The sequence below is a fragment of the Alligator sinensis genome, unplaced genomic scaffold (genome assembly GCF_000455745.1).
Source record: "Alligator sinensis unplaced genomic scaffold, ASM45574v1 scaffold1216_1, whole genome shotgun sequence".
NCBI classification, from domain to species: Eukaryota; Metazoa; Chordata; order Crocodylia; family Alligatoridae; genus Alligator; species Alligator sinensis.
The window spans coordinates 2,873,149-2,894,197 of NW_005842018.1; the positions used below are offsets into that span (position 1 = coordinate 2,873,149).

The window sequence follows — 21,049 nt, forward strand, 5'->3', positions numbered from 1 at the left end:
GGGAGGAGCAGTCAGCCGGGACGGACCGCTCCAGGAGGTTCTTGGCCGAGTTGCAGGACCTCCACTTGATTCAGGAGGTGCACAGTCCCACCAGAGGAGATGCCCTGCTGGACCTGGTCCTGGCCGCAGGCGACGACCTGGTAAGAGGCCTCCAGGTTCTTGACCACCTGGGCAATAGTGATCATCGCATGCTGGAATTCACCATCCAGCGTAGAGTGTCAAGGGCCCGCAGCAAGGTGGTGGCCCTAGACTTCAGGAGGGCCAACTTCAGTGAGATGAGGAGATTAGTGGGAGAGGAACTGGGGTCCTTGAGGGCAGAGGAACTCAGCGTCCAAGAGGAGTGGTCGTTCCTTAAGGAAACGATACTCGGGGCCCAAGGGGTGTCCATCCCGACAAGAAGCAAGGCGGGCAGGAGTGTCCAAAAGCCCCCCTGGCTCACCAAGGGTGTCCGGGAATGCCTGCTTGCCAAAAGGGTGGCGTACGCCCGGTGGAAGGGGGGTGTAATCTCCAAAGAGGAGTATACCTCCTCTGCTCGGGCCTGCAGGCGGGCTGTTAGGAAGGCCAAGGCGGAGATAGAGCTCGGATTAGCGTCCAGGATTAAGGATAACAAAAAGTCCTTTTTCAAATATATTGGGAGGATGAAGAAGGCGCCGGGTAATGTGGGGCCCCTGCAGGATATGCGGGGCAATCTGGTGGTTGCGTCAGAGGATAAAGCGGACCTCTTTAACCAATTCTTCACCTCCGTTTTCTTGTGCAGGGACCGGGACTTCCCTGCTGTGATAGAAGCCGGACGCGAGGGGATCGCCTTCAGACCTCAGGTTGGGGAGGACCGGGTTAGAGAGCTTCTGGAGGGGCTGGACGCGTTCAAGTCAGCGGGTCCGGATGCTCTCCACCCCAGGGTGCTGAGGGAGCTGGCTGGGGTTATTGCAGGGCCCCTGGCACGGCTCTACGAGCGATCGTGGTGCTTGGGCCAGGTGCCAGACGATTGGAAGGTAGCTAATGTGGTCCCCATCTTCAAAAAAGGGAAAAGGGAGGACCCGGGCAATTATAGGCCCGTCAGTCTTACCTCAATCCTGGGGAAGCTCTTTGAGAAGATCATCAAGGAGCACATTTGTGATGGGCCGGCATCCGAGATGATGCTCAGGGGCAATCAGCATGGATTTATTAGGGGGAGATCATGTCAGACCAACCTGATTGCCTTTTATGATCAGGTCACAAAGGCCATGGATGCAGGTGTCGCGGTGGATGTAGTCTTTCTGGACTTCAGCAAGGCCTTTGACACCGTCTCTCACCCCATCCTAATTAGTAAACTAGGCGACTGTGGCATAGATGCCTACACGGTCAGATGGATTGCAGATTGGCTGAAGGGTCGCACTCAGAGGGTGGTGGTGGATGGATCATATTCGACTTGGGGGGAGGTGGGTAGTGGAGTCCCTCAGGGCTCGGTCCTGGGCCCTGCGCTGTTCAATGTCTTCATCAGCGATCTTGATGTTGGGGTGGAGAGCAACCTGTTTAAATTCGCTGATGACACCAAAATTTGGGGGGAGGTGAGCACGCTAGCAGGGAGAGAGAGATTGCAGAAGGATCTGGATAGGTTACAGGGGTGGGCAGACAGGAACAGGATGCGTTTCAATACGGACAAGTGCAGGGTGCTGCACTTGGGTAGTAGGAACCAGCAGCACACTTATACGATGGGGAACTCCCTACTTGAGAGCACGGAGGCGGAAAGGGATCTTGGTGTCATTATTGACTCCAAGATGAACATGGGCCGACAATGCGAGGTCATGGTTGGCAGGGCTAACCGGACCTTGTCGTGCATCCACAGGTGCATCTCGAGTAGAGCCAGGGAGGTGATCCTCCCCCTCTATGCGACGCTGGTCAGGCCGCAGCTGGAGTATTGTGTCCAGTTCTGTGCGCCCCATTTCAGGAGGGATGTGGACAACATGGAGAGGGTCCAGAGGAGGGCCACCCGCATGATCCGGGGACAACAGGGCAGACCCTACAGTGAGAGACTGCGGGACTTGAACCTATTCAGCCTCCACAAGAGAAGGCTGAGGGGGGACCTGGTGACCGTCTATAAACTCACTAGGGGGAACCAGAAGGGTTTGGGGGAGACGCTGTTTCCCCTAGCCCCTGCTGGCATAACAAGGAATAATGGGCACAAGTTGATGGAGAGGAGGTACAGATTGGACATCCGAAAAAACTACTTCACAGTCAGGGCGGCTAGGAGCTGGAACCAACTTCCAAGGGAGGTGGTGCTGGCCCCTACCTTTTTGGGTTGTTCTCCTGCCCTGGCGGGGGGTCGGGCTAGAAGATCTATTAGGTCCCTTCCGACCCTGAAACTATGAAACTATGAAACATGGAAGTGAGGGGCAGATTTGAAAAGACTGGCTTGAAATAAACATGTCTTTTTGCATATAGGGAAGTTATTATGGGTACCCATAGACTTGGTTCATCCAGAACTGATGCCTTTTACTTTTGTTGGAACCTGCTGCAAGTTTCAGCACAGGTACTCGATAAACCCACTTTTAAGCAGCACTTTTTTACGTACTTTATAAATAGTACAAACCATGCATGATATTAATCAAAAGCCAAAGGTTCATGAGTTCCTATATTGTTCAGTGGGCAGCATTTCAAGCCATGGTGACCTAATATAATTTAGCACTGCTCAGGATGCGTGTGTACTCTGGATTACACCCTTTCTCCCCAGCCCTCCCTGCCCCCCGCAAAAAAACCCCCAAAACAGAACAAAAAAACAAAACAAAGGATTCTTGTGATAGCCTCCCACTCATGACTGGAACCACGTGGTCTTGTCATGAGTCTTGGGACCCACCAAAAACTTATATGCAGATGAGGTACAGGGCAACCTGGTCTGGCTCCACCTCGTAGGGAGCAAGGCCACAATGCTGGTTGGCTTTGAGAAATCCTAATTTAAGGCAGACATGGTGGATTATGAAACTGGACATGGTGCTTATAAAACCAGAAATCCTCAGCTCAATTTTCCATGGTTATGGGAATGAGCCTCAATTTGATGCAGTAGATTATAGTATTGGTTGGTTTAAAAAGAAGCAAAACTACCTGCTTCATGGTTTAAGAACATGAAAATGATTCCTTTGTTTGCCCTTTGGGGCAATAAAGCCATCTCTCATAAGCGTACGGGTTGTGTAGTATAAAATATGAATAAAAGTACTATGTGCATTGGCTATATCAACTTTGCAGCCTTTCAAATCAACTCTTTGAAAAATCATTAGTTGAAATGTGCTGTTAGACAAGGCTGGCTTAAGCATAATTATCTGCCAGTTGAAACCACAATCCTCAGGAGGTTAAAGTGGCTTTGTAGATTACTGACAAAATTAAAAGAATGCATGAAGGACTACTATATTCTGGAAACGGAGGGTTTTTTACACTAGATAGTTTAAAAATGAATTAAAAGGAGATCTTGGAAAAACTAATTTCAGTGCAATTCTAAGCTTTCAGGTATCTTTTCAGAATAATGTAAAAAAACAATTAATTGGAAACTAGAATATAGCAAATGTGTTGTGGTTTGATGTTGTGTTATGGAGTCTGACTCCATAAAGGAGAACTATAAATATTCTGAGAGGCTATAACAGCATTTTGTACAAATCAAATAGCAGTTAAAACAGAGTTTTAATTATTTTAAAGAGTCAGTATGCATAGGCTAACTCTCAGATTTGGGAGGGGCCTCTAACTATTTGAGCGCCTGGCTTCATCCACAGACTCGAGTGCCAGATAAACTCATTCATAAAGAAATAAAAATCCATTTCATTTTAAAAGAATCTGTTATAAACAGCATAAATGGGTCTTTCAGATTTATGACCTGTACTGTGACAGTTACATTTTATAATCAAACTAACAGCACCGGTCTCAACTCGTAGCGCTACATCAAACAAAACCATAGTGCAAGGTTCCTTATGCTAACTTGTACATTGTAGAATTTCCTGGAGTGTTTGTATAGTTGTATTTGAATTTCTCAGAACATGGGTAACCTCACTGTAGAAAGAAAACTCTAGATTTTCTGGCATTTTATGCAGAGCCTTTGAGATTGCGTCTAATTAATATGGCCCAAGTTGAAGAAATTGATTGAAGAAATTTGAGATGTTTAGGGATGTTACAGTTTTTGATTGGTGCTTTCCTGAAATTCTTAAAAGCTTCTTATAGAGGTTTTCTTGAAATGTTTTGAAATGGCTTTCTCGCTTTATATTTCTTTAATGTACAAATAAAATTAATGTCTTTTATTTAAAATAAAAGCATCTCTTGGGAATGAAACATCATGATTGGATATTTTCTTTAATCTTCAGTAGTTGTGAGTTTCTCAATTTCTCTTACGTAAGTATCTTTAATGCTATGTCGCAGTGAAAAATTGTTTCCTGTCTGATACGCTGTCTTCCCAATACCTTCCTTTTTCCCCCCTTTCACAGGCCTTGTGAATGACAAAGATTCAAAAGAGTCTATGACTGAGGGTGAGAATCTGGAAGAGGATGAAGAAGAGGAGGAAGGTGGAGCAGAGACAGAAGAACAATCTGGAAATGAAAGTGAAGTAAATGAGCCAGAGGAAGAGGTGATTCCATTAATTTACCTTACATTACACTATCTTCACGTAAAAGGAACTAATGTTTAGTACTTTTTAACTCTACATCCCTAATCTTTGTGGTGGGGCTTCAGGAAGTGTCAATGGCAGTGGTGTAGCCAAGGCTCTGTTATGTACAGGTGCTAGTTTCAGCGAGGCTGTTTGGGTGGACTTTTAAATCCTGTGCGCCACTGCCAGAAGTGCTGCTTCTGCCTCTAATTGCTGTGAAGAACCTCTGTACAAAACTAAGGTATTCAGGCTCCTCTAAGAAGTAACATCTGGCTCTAAATTTTGTGCATCGTCTCTGTGAGGTCAGGCAGTTATTGCCCCCATTTTACAGATGTGGGGAAGTAAACAACCCTTCAAGCTTGCACAAAGCAAATAATGGTAGAGCCAGGATTAAAAGTTGATTTTACGCTCAGTCCAGCACAGTGTACAGCCTCTCAGCTTAGTCAAGGAATTAATGTATAAATATAAAAGCTGTTTTTATGACATCTGTGCTTGTCGGAGAACATGCAGTGACTAGTGTATGAAAGACCAAGAATTAAAATAAACAGATACTTTGGGCTGCTTCATCACTTATTCTTGTGTAATGAGATCAAGGCTTTTGGCTCTGGTCAGTCTGCTTATATTTAATGCATTGATAATGTCAATCAGATGTGGAGGAACAAATAAAAAATAAAGCAAATACTGTGCACTGTGCTACTGTATGAGACCATATAAATTTGAATGAGTCATTATGACATAGCAGTATTACAGTTCTCATGATAAATTTACTTTATCGTGATAAGCATGACAAGGAAATAGGAAACAGTAGAGATTTTTAATGGGGTTTTTTTTTTGTTGTTGGTATGAGCTCTTGTTGGCATAGGCACTAAACTAATTAAGTAAACATCCTCGTTAAAAATAGATTGGCGTTTCTGCAGAAAAATAATTCATATGAATTTCAGCCCTAACTTGATATGACCTTATCTCTTAATTTGTTTTCTGACTTTTGTTCAGTTTAACTGTAAAAAATACTTCCTTCTATGCAATCTCTGCTTCCCAGTTATAAGCCTTCTCAAAGTTGGGTGGCTTTGTGCTTTTAACAATTAATGTTGTGTTCATTAAGCACTGAGATAAGGCAGCCTGATTACAGTATGTAGGTTGAATATTAAATGTTAAACATGAAACCCAACAAACAAATGTTCTTTAATCAATAAACCAAAAAAATATGATGAGGAAGTTAGAGGAAAATATGAATTAAGAACCAGAGTCCTACATATCTTTAACCAAAGTATATGGTAAAATTTTTAAACTGGCACTGACGGCTTATTTTTGAGTAACTGGGAAATGGCTATTTTAATACTCGAAGTGGATTTTTCCCATTGGGAAATCATATGTCTTAATTGTTTACCAATCGTATACACCAGAAATATAGGTATGACTACTTAAACCGTATAGATTAATTGAATCATTGGCAACATTGAATCAATGCTGCCATGCCCTCCTCCCTCATGATTTCTGCGCAGACAGTGGGGTGCAGGGCACAGGGCTACAGCCTGATTGGAGCCAGGGCCTGGCAGCATTGGGGGTGGTGGCATGATTTCTTTGCCAGTGATGGGGTGTGGGGCTGCAGCCGGGTCGGATCCAACACCCAGAAGCAGCAGGGACGGTGGCATGGAGTTGTGCATCCCCATTGTGGTGGCAGCACAGAGTTGTCAGCACTTATGTATCACCTAGGAATTGAATCGTGGATTTCTCCAAATATGCCATTTCTGTAAATAGCAAAGATAGTTCTAGACTAGCAGAGTAATTATAGTTGACTTAGAGGAGATTTCAAACACTGATCAGTAGATGCTCCTCAGGGACATGATTATCCCTGGAAACAAGGCTGAGCATTGAAAGCAAAGAATATCTTATTTACCAGACGCACCCTGTCTCTGCCCTCTTCCCCCCCCCACCTCTGCCCCACAAACTAGTTGCCCAAAGTTGGGGTGAATGTTTCAAGCAACTGAAGGTATGGGGGACTCTGGAATGGCTGTTTGAAGCTGTGCTCCCTTCCCAGCCATGTGTAGGGGAGGTGGAGTCCCAGAGTTGGTATCACTCACCCTCTCCTTGCACTTGCACAGCTAGAGGTTTCACCCTGTCACAGTTGCTGCCAAATTGTCAGCAGCTTCTGGCTCAGCCAGTTCTACAGTGGCTGTGACAGGGTGAAGCCCTTAGCTGTGCAGCTGCAGTAAGAGGGTGTGACACAGACAGGACTTTGCTCCCCTGCCTGCAGCCCACATTCAGCCACGATGAGCCTTTGCTGTGGCCGGTAAAGTTTTTGGAAAAATCTTTTTTCCTCATTCTGCCACCCCAACACAAGGTGTGTGTCTTATTTTGAGAACATGCAATATGCAAGAAAATATAGTGAAGTAATGGTACAGAACTGTGGGGCAGCGGGTGGGAATGAATGGTGTATGAACTTAAGGTAAGATTTACAAAAGGATTTGCGTGTGATGATAGTGAGCAGTCTGGCAGGTCTGTTCCTAGTGCAGCTGCAGATATCTGGATACTGCTTTGCTCCCCTTATCTCTAGTGGAGGCCACCCAGCTGAAGCTTCCTTCCTGCCTGCCCAGAGTGGTGCAGCTGTGGGGAGCAGAGCAGCACCCAGCCAGCTACAGCTGCACTGGGAACAGCCCCACCAGAAGCTGTGGGCTGGCTGGTGCTTAGGCCGGTGGGGCTGTTCTGTTCCCCTCGCCTCCAGCTGCAGCTGATGCCCCGACCCTGTTGTGCAGCTCCACGCAGGAGGGAAACTTCAGCCAGGTGGTTCCTGCCCAGCATGTGGAGCTCTGGCTTTAGGTCCTGGCTGCCTTCCACCTGCTCTGTCCACCCAGCACAATGAGCAGCCAGCTGAGGGTGGGTGGAGTGTGTGGAAGGTGGCTGGAAGATGGAGCTTCATGGGCTAGGTAGGAGCCTCCTAGTTGAAGCTCCCCCTTCTTCCCCACTCCCTCCCAACCTGCCTGGAGCAGTGCAGCAGCAGCAGTTGGAGACAAGGAGAGCAGGACAGCCCCACTGATCTGGGCCCTGGCCAATGTGCACAGCTTCCGGTGGGGCTGTTGCCAGTGCAGCTGTAGCCAGCCGGGTGCTGCTCTGCTCCCCTCACCTTCTGGTGACAATGCAAGCCTGGCCAACTTCAGCTGCACTGGCCAGGGTCTGGGCCTTGGCTTGTGCTGGTGGGTGTGGGCAAGGGCACAGCATGGGCTCCCCCAGGCAGGACTTGGCCCACACTGAGCACCACAGGGGCAGCTGCCCACTGGGTGAGTTCTGCTGCGTGTTTCCCCTTTTCTGCCTCCCTCCCCATACACCTGGCTGTCTCCCAAGCAGCACCCCCACACACACCCACACCCCCTCCATACACTCCCCACGGGGCAGGGCATGCAGGATGCGGATCGCACCTGTCCTGCTGCCAAATACTGCTCCCCGCCCACCCAAAGCCCCATGTCCAGGGTGGGGGGCTGCTGACCCAGTCCGCAACAGCTCATCAAAGTCCTTATGTGGTCCTTGGACCCAAATAATTGCCCAGCCCTGATTTTAAACCCTTTCAGGTTGAGGAGACATGTCTTCTGTTCTCTAGGTAGGTACTTTCACCATTAGGTTGTTACATAAAAGATAGCAAAACTGTAGAAAATGGCTGTAGGTCCTGAAATCAGTGCTGCCTATCAATGTTGGACCTCCTCAGAGGGACACATAGCCCTCATCCCTGTTAGGCTGCTTTCGCTACCAGAACTTCTAGTGACAGACAGTAGCTGCCAGAGAAGCTGACAGCTCATGTACACCCACACACGGCTCTGGCTCTGCACAGATTCTGCCCAGATCCATATGGCTTCACTTCATCTGCTGTGTTGGCAGGGCTCAAGCTACTGTCTGGGGGTGCCCAGTTGTTAAAGTGTCTGGAGCGACTTGGCAGAAGGCACAGGAGGATCTATGCACATTTTCTTTGTTTCCTAGTGGCAGCAGAAACGTCCTTTCTGTTGCAGAGCTAGTGTGGCTCTGCTGGCAGAGGGTAGCTATCACTGTGGACTCTGTTTTGCCAACAGAACTATGTAGTGTAGGCCAGACCTGAGTTGTGAATCGCAAGCAGCTGTAAACAGCAGATAGGTGCTTAAATGATCTGCTTAGCCAAGATGGTGATGCCTCTGACCATGCACAATAACTGAAGTGTAGGTGCCTAAATGAGATTTTGATGAAAACAGAGACACCCAGGCAGGCTTGGAGACTCCAGACAGGTTAGACTGGGTTTCTCTGAATCATTATCTTCAACTTGGAATGTGGATGCCCAAGTCCAATTTTAGGAGCATGAGGTTTTTTGGTGTCACTTATGGGTTTCTCTCAAAATTATGTTTAAATGGCATGCCATTAAAATTTGTGCTTTCAATATACTATTTCAGGAGGGCTCAGACAATGAGGAAGAGGAAGGTGAAGAAGAGGAGGAAGAGAATACAGATTACCTCACAGACTCTAATAAAGAAAATGAAACGGATGAAGAGAATACAGTATGTATCAGCTTTTGATTAATGCTGCTTTTGCATGGTCAGTTTTTTAGCACTGAGTATTTTTAGCAGATACTGCTCACTACAGATTTGGGGACCTACAGCAAAAAAACTTTTAAATATTATTTCATATAAACTGAATTTAATTTGCAATGCCTCTTTGGCAAGCCTTGATACCGACTGTCATTTGCAAGGCTTTCAGGAAAGTGAAAGTCTCAAAAGAACTCATGAAAATGTGCATTTGCACAAGTATTTGCACTCTTAGAGATTGCATAACCATTATGAAAACACATAGTAAGCTGGCAGAAAGGAGAGAGGTTTTGACATTCTAATGAGGTAATGAACATGACCAGCAAGCTGATGTGGAGTAGATTAATTACTCTCCTTCTGATCACAGAATTGAAACGGGAAATAGAATAAGGCAAGAAACAAAGAATGTGGCAGTTAGCAGGTTCTGATAGCATCAGTGCTATCCTTACACCAGCATGCCCGTGAATGGATTATTTTATTATTTATTTATGGCAGCACCTATGTTCCGTAAATTAATGGCAACGTCCCTTCAGAAAAGGGAATCTAATTACACAATCTTAAGAATATAAAGCTCAGTATATCAATTGCAGGCAGAGGTGGAAAGAGAATTTGTGTGTTGTAGCCAAATTATTTAAGGTAAGTACAGGTCACAGTACTAATGGTAGAACACTGTATATTGGCTTTCGGTCAGTGTTACAGCATGAGAAACCAAGAGTAATAAACAGTATTCCTGTAGCTGGGCTAAACGAACCACTGAACAATTTTCCTCCAACAGTTCTTTTAACTATCCCCCTATACGTATAAATTAGTCATGAATGTAAGCAAGATAAGCTTCCTTTAGTAATTTAATTTCATTCTTAAATTCACTGGAGATCAAATTTATGCGACAGGATATTTCTCTTTTCTACAGGAAGTAATGATTAAAGGAGGGGGACTTAAGCATGTCCCTTGCGCAGAGGATGAAGACTTCATCCAGGCTTTAGATAAAATGATGCTGGAAAATCTTCAGGTTTGAATTTTTGTCTTGCTTGTTTACTCTGCGACAACATCTTTACTGCATGGGTGATTTCATCAGATTTTGAAACAGATGAGAGCTTCATATGGAATATCCTTCATCATGGGGATGTGGGTTTTCCGTGCTTTTCTTGCTGCCTTTTCCTTGAGTCATAGACAAGTAGGGCTGGAAGGGACCTCCAGAGGTCATTTAGTCCAGTTGGTTTAGTCCAAACCATCCCCTACAAATCATAGTCTAAATTCTATGTAAGACTACTGTAAACAGTCAAAGGAAAACTCAGGTGGTGCAAACGTAAACTAGCTGATGAACACTTCTCAGTAAAGGAGCACATTTCACACAGACTCACTTGAATTCCCCCCTTCCTCCTGTGCTTTAGTGTTTAGTGCATGCCAAGTGGTGCCAGGCTCTCCCAACTCTACAGAACTGGTTGCTGGTTCTGCCCCTGAGATGCACATTCTTCTGTCCAGCCTCCAAGGCAGGGAAAAAAAAGAGTTGGGTCTCATGGTGGTTTGGCTCAGTCCTAGGCTTTCATGAAAGCCTTTTTCTCTTCTCAAACTCCTCCTCTCTGCTCCTTTCCCACAGTCTTTCCCTGTTTCCCACTATCATAAGTCTCCTATAGCCCTGAGTGCTAAATCAAGCTCCACTAATCCTTTTATTGGCTGTTTTATTTACCAGCAGGTGTGCTTCCAAGATGCAGCTGTCCTTGCCAGCTCAGGAAGGGAAGGGAAATATAACATTGTAGGCAGATCCTTTGGTACCATCCTAATGGATTGAAAAGATGTACACAAAAGAGAATGTTTTTGTGTACCAAATTGATTGGTGAATTGATGTTGCTGGAGTGTTGAAAGTTAATCTTCTTTTTCCTTGAATGCTAATGGTGGTACTGCTAAGTATTATATTAAGCAGACCAGTTTCAACATAGGAGAAAGGTAGTAAGTTTGTAATCATCAGAGACTCTTTTTTTTTAAGGCAAATAACATCCAGTGGAATGAATTGATTTTTCTGCTGATAGTCAAACCCATTCACTTTTTTTTTTTAAATGGGCTTGCTGCATTGTCTAAGAGACACATTCAGGCAACGTTTTTTAAATTCAATACAGCTGTCTTAAATGCTTTTAAAACTGGCAAAATTTAATATTTATATTAAATGCAAAAGCTTCAGTTCCAAATTGTAACTAAAGATGTGTTCTGAGCACCAGTAGATCTTTTTTTGATGTTTATGTAAGCTTTATTTCAGAAGGAAAAGTTTTGAGTTTGTTTTTGAACAGAGAAGTGAGATCCCTGCATTTCTGGAAGGTTTCTTTGCAGAAATTGTTTTCAGACCAGCATTGACTGTTTAACCTGGCATATCCAATTGGTGTACTTGATAAATTGAAATATGCTAAATCTGTCAGCCGAAGGATGCAATTCAAACAAATTTAATTGCCTCTACCTTCTCATTATATGAGAAAACAGACAGTGGGTGTGGGAGACAGAGTGGAAAACAATCTTTTACCTCATTTGAACTTGATGACTTCTGTGGTTAGAAGGAAATCTCAGGAGAGGTTTAGTGGGCATTTAGTGATCATGTAGAAAAACTGTGAGATGAATTCAAGTGTTTTGGGGGGGTTGTTTTTTAAGTCAGTAATTAAGAAGTAAATGATGTATGGCCTAATATTGATGATATTACCAAGAAGGAACCAGAGTACAACTTAATGAGGCCTAATACATGTTTGTGTAGCTCTCTTATATTAGAATATAAGAGCTTATCAATCATGGAAATGTTTTGTGAGTACAATAACAAAGCTTTCATATTTTTAGCATTTTGTCACTAAGAAACAATTTTGCATGCCCTATTTTTTTCTTTCTTTTTTTTTTTTCTTTAAGCAACGGAGTGGAGAGTCTGTGAAAGTGCATCAGCTGGATGTTGCTATTCCTCTGCATCTCAAGAGCCAGCTAAAGAAGGGTCCACCACTAGGTAGTGGGGAAGGAGATTCAGAGTCTGGAGACACTATGCCTTTTGTCATGCTAACTCGAAAAGGCAACAAGCAGCAGGTAAAGGATTATCTGGTTGTAATTAACGTTTGTCATTTATTTCAGACTTGCAAAGAGTTGAGTTTGTTTATCTTTGTTTTTTAGTATAGAGGATGGGACATAATATATATTTTTGAAACAAGAAAAATTCTTTGGAACTCCTTATTGATGCTAGGAGTAATGTAGACAATTTCCCTGTTTATTTTTATATTAATTTGTTCTAAGCAAGAGCAGTTGATCAGAACAATATTTATGATGTGTTCAAAGTTTGGAGCAGTTCAATGTAATGGCTGAGGATTTGAACCCGTGACAGTTACTGGACTGTCACGATCCAGGTGAGTGGGGAGTGTCCTGCTGCCAAGATCTAGGGTGCACAGCCCCATTGTGCATGCATGTCAATGGCACAGGGGCAAGTGATGGTTGCTTTAACCCCTGTGCTGTTGCTGCTCCAGCCATTGCTGCTGAATCCAAATCCAGTTTGGCTAGTGTGGAATTTCAGCTCAACTTGAGCAAACTATCACATCCCCTTGGAAACCCACTTATCTTCTGCTATCTGAAGATCTAAAGATGATATCCTAATAGAGGCTATTTAAGTCTGCAGTATTTGCTATAGGGTATTAATATACAGCATGGCGTAATTTACTCCACATCTACTCTGTACTAAGGAATGCATATGCAAGCAGTTCTCCCAAGATAATACCTGCCGCCAGCTGCTATTATAACACCTGCCACTACATAACAGATTGGATGCTGGATTGTCATGAGGAAACAGCTACAGGATGATGATCTTGTAGATCATCCACCCCTGCCATTTGTTGAAGATGGGATACTGGGCTAGATGGACCATTGGTCTGACCCAGTATGGCACTTATGTTCTCATGAAGTTGCCTATGGAGGGGACAAACAGCTGGTACATAATAAATAGTTACTCTTCACTTATAAATGTGTAGCCTTGCCTCCAAGTGGAGTGGCTTTACACCAGTGAAGGATTTTCATTTTCTATTTGTTCAGCTTTTACTCCAACTTGAAATCAGAGGACTCTAACATTAAACGTGTTGTGTCATTCTACATTCGTACACTTCTATTATACTGTCTTTTGCATCGGCGATAAATGTAAGCCATAAAGGTTTCAGCAGTTCTTGCTCTTTTGATGTTATGATTATTAGTCATTTCCTACTTCCCTAAGGGCAGGAAGTGGTTGATGATAGAAGGCAGGGGCATCAATACAAAATTTAGTAATGATACTCAAAAACATTGCCTGTTCAGTTGAGCATCAACAATCCCCAACAAATTCTGGTGGCCCTACCCTTCCTAAATAAGCACAAGATTTTTCAGATCTCTGCCTGTGGCACTCCTCTGATAATGCTACCTTGGAGAACTGTCAACCTAGAAGTTTTGACACCTCCCTCTGTGCTAGAGTGAAGTCTGCCTGAGTGAAGTTTCCTTTCATTACCAGTCAGTTTTATTGTATTAAAACCCTTTCAAATGTGACCTGCCCTGAATTCTGCTTTGGCTGAGTGAGAAAAAAAGAAAGTCCAGTAAGAACATAAGGACTCTCAGAGCAGTTTGAACAAGATCAAGGAGCAGAATGAAAAAGCTGCAGCAGTTTTGCTGCTGGTACTCCATACTGGGAATAAAAATAAGACCTTCCAAACAGGCCTTTCCAGCTGTGAATGCCCTTTGCAGCTGAAGTTAGTGGAGAAAACCCAATGCTGCTTCTGAAGTGATAGACAGAAATTATGGCTCTCCTGGTATTGGGAAAGTTAAATTAGTTTGTGGGGGAAAGAGGAAGTGAGGTAAGCAGAATATCTCTGCACTTATTACAGTAATATTGTATTCCCTGTTTTACTTGATAATAGCTCTGTAAGCAGCAAAAGTAAAAACTTATGTTCAATATTATTCCTGCTGTCTGGGGAAAGGAATTGCAGAATTGTTGTTTATTTTTTAGAAAACGAAGGAGAATAAGTTATTTTAACAACTCTCTTAATAACTATCCATCTCCCACTGCAAACTAAGTAATTGTAGGATATTCATTTCATAGACATGTAATGTTGCAGACTATGTAAGCGTGTTAACCAGCACAAAAGTAGAAACTCCTTCAAATTTGTCAGTAATTCAGTAGATGATGACTTCTGGTCAGGTGCATTTTTATTTCTGCATGGCTTGGGATGTGATAGATTTGTGATGTTTGTTTGTATTTCTGTAGCACCTAGGTGCTTTAGTCAGGGACTGTTTTACTGCTAGACAATGTTCAAACAAAGAACAAAGATAATCCCTACCCCACAGAGCTAACAGGCAAGAGAGAATGGAAGAATACAGACAAGTAGAGGAGCCCAAGGGAAGAGTAAGAGCATGTGACAGTATAGGGTAGCAAAATAGGCAGTGACCGTACTGTATAACTATTGCCTAACCATTGTTACAGTAATCAATGTAAAAATCAAGATAAAAGATGATGGGAGCCTGGACAAGAGTTTCAAGATCTTTTGGATGAGCATAAAATGTTGTGTTTTAGATGATGTTAAAAGAAGAAAGGATCTACAAGACTTGGGCATAGGTTAGATCGGGGTGGGCAGTTATTTAGGCGGGGGGGCCACTCAAGGAGTTTTGCTGAGCTCTTGAAGGCCAGAGGGCAGCGGGGGAGAAGTTGAACTAGTGCCCGTTGCAGGGACGTGCGGGGAGCAGATCGCAGCTCTGCCCCAGTCCCACACTGTCACTGTCCTGCAATCCTGGTCCCACCTGCCTATCCCGTTCCTGGATGCTGCTCCTCACCTGCCTGCAGCCCCATCCAATCTGCCTGGCCAAATAGGCCCACCCATGGGAGTCCTAGGCTGGTCTCCATGGAGCCCCCACCTGCTTGATCCATCTGGTGCCCACAGCACTGAGTGTGTGGGGTGGATGGGGCAGGGTGCCGGAGCTGCAGGGCTGGGGCCTAGTGGCAGAGCACAGTTCTGTTCCTGGGCAGCAGTAGTGGGGGCTGCTGGGAAGCAGAGTTCAGCCTGCCCGCTGCACAGCCCTGCGGTCCTGGCATGCCCAAGACCCATATGGGGAGAGGTCAGGCTGCACTAGGCAGCATCTCCAAGCCTAGAGGTGGTGAGATTGGCCACATGTGCCACGGCTTGGGCTGCCCCCCCATGCCTGTTTCGAGCAGGGCCAAGAGACCTACTGCAGGTTGGTTGGAATTGCTTGTTTGGCTGGATCCAGCCCACAGGCCATATTTTACCTCCCCCTGGTTTAGATAATCAGGACCATAGAAAAATGTTCAAGTCTAAGGTGACATCCAAGTTGTAGACTTGACTGATGGGGAGGATGTTGACCTTTGACAGTGTTTGAGAAAGGTGATGGGGGAAGAGGTGACTAATAATAATTATCTACAAGGTGCTGTTACTGAGAAGGCTGAGATTTGAGCTTGCAATTTGGACAGAAGTCAAAAAAGGCCACCATTTTGTGTTCAGATTGTTATAGATTAATATTTTAATATTTAATCTTTTTCTAGTTCATTTTTTTTTCTTTTCTGGGGAGAGTGGCATATAAATCTTAGAAATAAATAAGCAAACACATTCTCTGCTGTATCGGATTCTCCCTCTTGTTCAACTGCACAATGATTTTTGCTGACTAGTGACATTGTTTGGATTTGTGGCAATATATTCTTTTGCAGTGCAGCTAAAGAAGAAAATGTTTATATATAAACTTAGCTCTTCTGTGTATGCATTTGTACAAGGGCTCGCAATGGTTCCTTCTCTGGGTAAACGAACATTTCACTCCAAGTTCCTACCTCATAGTATTTATTCATGGGTATGAAAAGGGATAAATCAAGTTCTGCTGCATTAATTGGTAACAGGGTTTTATACAAACTTCTGTGATCCCAGGTTGAATTCCTGGATTGATAACTGTTTTTATGTGAATGGTTTGACTTTGTGATTTACTTTTTGAATGAACAAAGAACGAGACTTACTGGTATGTGTATGGGTGTATGTAGCTGGATTTAGTAATTAGTTAACTTTGAGCATAGGGTTTACATTAGTAATTAGTTAACTTTAAACATAGGGTTTACAGAGAGCCTTTTTTTTTTTTTTTTTTTTTTTTAACTTTTCTAACTGTCATTTCTAATGAGCCAAAAAAAGATTTGGGGAGACTTCGATATGAACTGGTTTCCGCTGTTTCAGGATAATTTAGCTGGGAATTTTGTAAAAATATTAAGGTTTTTAGAAGCATCATACTGTGCGTGAGGGAAAATATTGCTGGCATCTTGTGGTTTGAAGAAGAAAGTGGATCTTGTTCTGAAGCTTTTTTCAATATTTGCTTTTGGGAGTAGGCTCTTCCTGGAAAAACTCTTTACGGTGTTTCTAGAAATGTAAAAATTTGTTGCCTTTATAGAATGTGGTGCTTGTGTCAGTGAAAGATTTCTTTGTCCACAAATTTGTTCAGAAAAAACAGACTTCAGTACTCAGTTTTAAAGAAAAATAAGCAGAAAAGGAGAGGCGGAGTTGAAAAGAAAATAATTGTTCATACATTACTTGGCTTAGTGAATTTTAACTCATGAGCAAAATGAGTATAAAATTTTGAAGTGATAAAGTCTTTTCATAAATAATTTGCTATATAAGTCTAGTATAAGTTTTTTTTTGTCTTTGCCATAAGTAATAATTATAGTAAATATATAAGTGCTTATAACATTAAAAAAATAAACTTTTTGCTTGATTATGTCTAGAGCAGTTGTTCAGTCCTGTCAAACTATGTGATTTAAGTCTCCATCTTCCAAACCTAATGGTTATTGGGCTAGTGGTTCTCAACCTTTTTAGACTTGAGACACCCCTCAAAAGACTAAAGGCAACCCTTGGAAAATGTCAGTTCTTAGCTTTCATTTATTTTTGACCACAGAAAATAATAGAGCAATTTTTCTGTTGCAGAGAACTCAGAAACACCACAACAGGTCACACACGTGTGCATATGTAGTCACATACATGTGACTATAATGTGCATTTAATTTAGGCTAATGTTCATTAGTGTGTCTCATGTAGATGAGCCTTATAGATTCCTATTTAAAATCTCTGGATTTATCTTATTCACAATGTTTGTGCCCCGTTGCTGTGGAACCCTTGAAAGGATCTCGGGGCACCCCAGGGTGCCATGGCATCCTGGTTGAGAAGCACTGCATTAGGCAGATACCACTTGTCATTACAGACAAAGACCGCACTGGCATGGAAATTCTTTACCTGATCTGCTACTGCTGATTAAAACTGTCTACTATTGAATCTGAATAATGAAAACCACAATTTGCTAAAATACTTGCAATTTTGTAATTGTCTAAAGTGTAAATACTGCTAGTAAAGTCCCACTACCGCAGTTACTACATCATCCGACTTGTTGTCATGCCAGAGACTGATTAGTCCTCCAGCTACGTATTTTGTTTGAGCTACATATCACCAAGGCTAAGTACAGATAGTCAAAAAGCCCACGGCTGAATTGATTCAATCTTTGCAGGTTAATCTAAGCTGCGTAGACTGAACTGATAAGCAAATGAACAGACATTCGCTTTTGATTCCAGAAATGCAGCCATGTGCCTGCGGTGGCTCAGCCCAGAAGCCGGGGTCACAAGAGCATGCTTCTCTGCTTGGCTGGAGCAGATACCTTGGGCCAAGGCTAGCCTGGCCATCTTGCAAGGGGTGGGGGGTTGTGGGAGAGGTGCAAAGCATCCTGGGATGCTGGGGGACTGTGAGTTAACTGGAGTTTGGAGGGGATCTGGGACAGAAGTTCAGTAAACCGATTTAACCTGAATCAGTCAAATCTGATACTACATCCATCCAGGTTTATCTTAAGCCAGTTTTGGCTCTTTTGAACGCAGTTTGTGTGCACTGAATGTCTGTGTTACAGATTTGAACCCATTTCCAATCACTTACTCCCGTTTATGTATAATTTCAGTCCCTAGCCCAAGATGTGCAGCTTTTACGTCCTGGCCAGCCATATTGAATCTAGCCTAAGTTATGTGTGTTTTCATCAAGTACCTACGTGGTGAAGCTTTATCAGCCTATCACAAACCACTTTTGCATAGATTCAATTTTACGTATTTTCATAGCACTGACATTTGTACTGAGAAATAACGCATAGTCTCTGTGGGGAGAAAGCTCAAACATGTCTTTGTTTGCCCTTTAAGTTGTGCTTTAATTATGCTTTCAATGTTTCTACCTTTTTATTCTTGAATTCTTATTGTATTTGATACATTTCAAAATCAGGACCTTTTGTGGTTTATAATGTTTGGGTTTTTTTGCATAAATGTAAATAAAAAACATTACGCTTCCCCATCAAAAACTTGTAGCATCCTGAAATAATAATAATTTTTAAAAACCCTTTAGGATACTTTTTGTTATATAACTAAGCCATTATTTTGTTCTTTTTTAACTGAAATGTAGTGTGTGACTTAAGAGATTTATGCTCTCTTTTAGTTTAAGATCTTAAATGTGCCGATGTCTTCCCAACTTGCTGCAAACCATTGGAACCAACAACAAGCTGAGCAGGAGGAGAGAATGAGAATGAAAAAGCTCACCTTGGATATCAATGAGCGACAAGAGCAAGAGGACTATCAGGGTATGAAAATTACATTTCAGTAGAACTGGGTAGTTTGTTTTCTTTGTAAGAGGAATTGGTCTGTAAAAATTGTTAAGCATGATAATTAGCCATTCCAGTTCTTGAAATTTCATTTGGAATATGCTTATTGAAAGCTGCCACTGCACTCATCCTAGGCTTTAACTAAATGTCCAAAATCCAGTGTGTGCAGAATTTTGTGTGAGCTTACTTGAAAGAGAGCCTTAAAGCTGAGTTGAAAATAAACTATGAAGGTTATCCTGTTGTAGTTTGGGACAAAGAGGGCATCTGCCTTATTTGTACCCAAAAGCCAGGCTACAAGACAATTAATGCTGCGGCATTTTTCCCTGTTGCAATTAGGTCCACTCTGAGCGATTGCATCTGCAATGCACCATGCTGGTTGTCTCCAACTCCTAGCAGAACCTGAAATAGCACACATGAAATAGATAAATGTGAAGACTTTTTAATTGTTGCACTGCAGCTTGTGTCATAACATTTGAGATACAAAATTGTTAAAATTAAAGAAAACATTTCTTTAAAAATTGCAGTTAACCAGGCATCCTGATGTGTAGCATGCTTCTATTCTGAAGTTCTGTGATGACCTCAGTGCCACAATATACATTAAGAACAGAATATACACAATATATATTAAGAACAGAAACCAGTCAGCTTCAAAAGCAGTTGATTTTGTTTGTGCAACTTTAGGGAAAGTCTGGTTTTAAATACTAAAATAGCTGCATACCAAATTTATAGCATTAATGCACTAGTGGTGGAGATCAGTTCATATTGACATTACTGAAGTAGCTGGAAATTTCATTCTCTTGCAGCTCATTATTTTAAAGGACAATGTGAAAAGTATTTACAGGTACATGTTTTATCTTAATCACATAGGTTTTAATTCAGGCAATTTGGAAATGATCAGGATGAGGCCCAAAAAGCAAGCTTAAAACAAGCATGTTAATACGTTGCATCAGACTCGACTTTCTTTGGTATAATCTGATGATAACCAGAGCCAAATCTAATAAAACTGATGGCGTTTAGTTCTTAAGTCAGTTTTTCCATTTAATGTCTCTACAATTCTTCCTCTGTTGTTGATAGAAGTGATTTCCACTTCCAGACTGTTATAACAAAAGAGCAAATAATCAGGAAATGTGGCTTAATTTGTTGTTCAATAAATAATGAAAACTCTAGTTCATTAAATAAGAAGTTTTATATTCAGAACAATGCTAATAATCCAGAGCTACAAAATACAAAGCCTAATTTAAGTTACATGAGAGCCAAGTTTAGTGATCTTCTTGGAATGGATTATATTTTTTAACCTCAAACTGTTAAGAATCTTCTTTTTTTTTTTTTTCTAAATACCTCTGTTACAAAGCCTAGTAATGCAGGCCGATTATGAGAGAGGCAGTCCAAATTAGGCAGCCTGAGTGAGTGTTGTGTTGTGATGTGATATAACACATTCTAAATTGAGATGCTGGTTTTTTTCACTAAATAAAATTCCCATTTTTAAGGGGTTTTGTATGATTTGGTTTACTTCCCCCCCCCCCTCTTTCCCAGAATCTTAATTAATAGTAGTTGTTTTAGTGTACGAGTGTGCAATAAATTGCTGCTGTAAATTTTGTCATGGAGGAAGGAAATTGGCTACTGAATTGGCTACTTTTTACCATCTTCAATTTTCCCTGAGCCTGAGGAAGGGCACATGTGCCTGAAAGCTTGCAGAAAAGGATATTTTTTTGCAATTTCTTAGTTGCTCTAATAAAAGGTATCATCCCTCAACCAAGAGTTCTAGAGTTATGCATTTTTTTTCATTTGACATACTGCATTTACTCAAATCCAAGATGACTTCGAAGTTAAGACCACCCCCCCCCGCAAAATTAGATACTATAAATGAAATTATTTTATGTAAATAATTTAATTATTGGAGGATTGTTTAAAATTCGTCTCCCCCTCATCAGTGTGGCAGGGTGGGCAGCTGAGGGGAGGCAAGCAGTGGGAGAGTGCGGGGAGAGGCAGCCTGACCCCAAAGCTTTGCCCCCATAGCACTTTGCCTCCCCTCCTCTCCTGTGCTTCCATTCTGATACCTGCCTCCCTCCTGCCTGCCCCTGGCCCCTTGCTGCACCCCTGCCATCTGCGGCTCCCCCACCGCTGCCACGTGTTGTGCCCTGGGGTGGTTCTGCACTGGATCCATTGTTCCTTTGCTCAGAAGGGAGCCAAAGAGCATTGCAGGATCCAACACAGAGCCGTGGAGCAATAGGGGAATCCGTCTGGAGCCAAAGAGCAGCAGCACTGATTCCCTTGCTGCTCCTTGGTT

The 21,049-nt window shown here is 42.7% G+C and overlaps 1 protein-coding gene across 9 annotated transcripts in view; it reads left to right on the forward strand.

The window, feature by feature from the left end:
* Positions 1-21,049, forward strand: part of UPF2 (UPF2, regulator of nonsense mediated mRNA decay) — a 126,833-nt gene that overhangs the window by 80,512 nt on the left and 25,272 nt on the right. For all 9 annotated transcript variants that reach the window (XM_025202318.1, XM_006022148.3, XM_006022144.3 and 6 more), the window contains 5 exons: positions 4,440-4,579; positions 9,004-9,108; positions 10,046-10,144; positions 12,016-12,183; positions 18,600-18,741. In XM_025202318.1, coding sequence (XP_025058103.1) covers positions 4,440-4,579; positions 9,004-9,108; positions 10,046-10,144; positions 12,016-12,183; positions 18,600-18,741 — 654 coding nt within the window. The remainder of the gene's footprint in view (positions 1-4,439; positions 4,580-9,003; positions 9,109-10,045; positions 10,145-12,015; positions 12,184-18,599; positions 18,742-21,049) is intronic.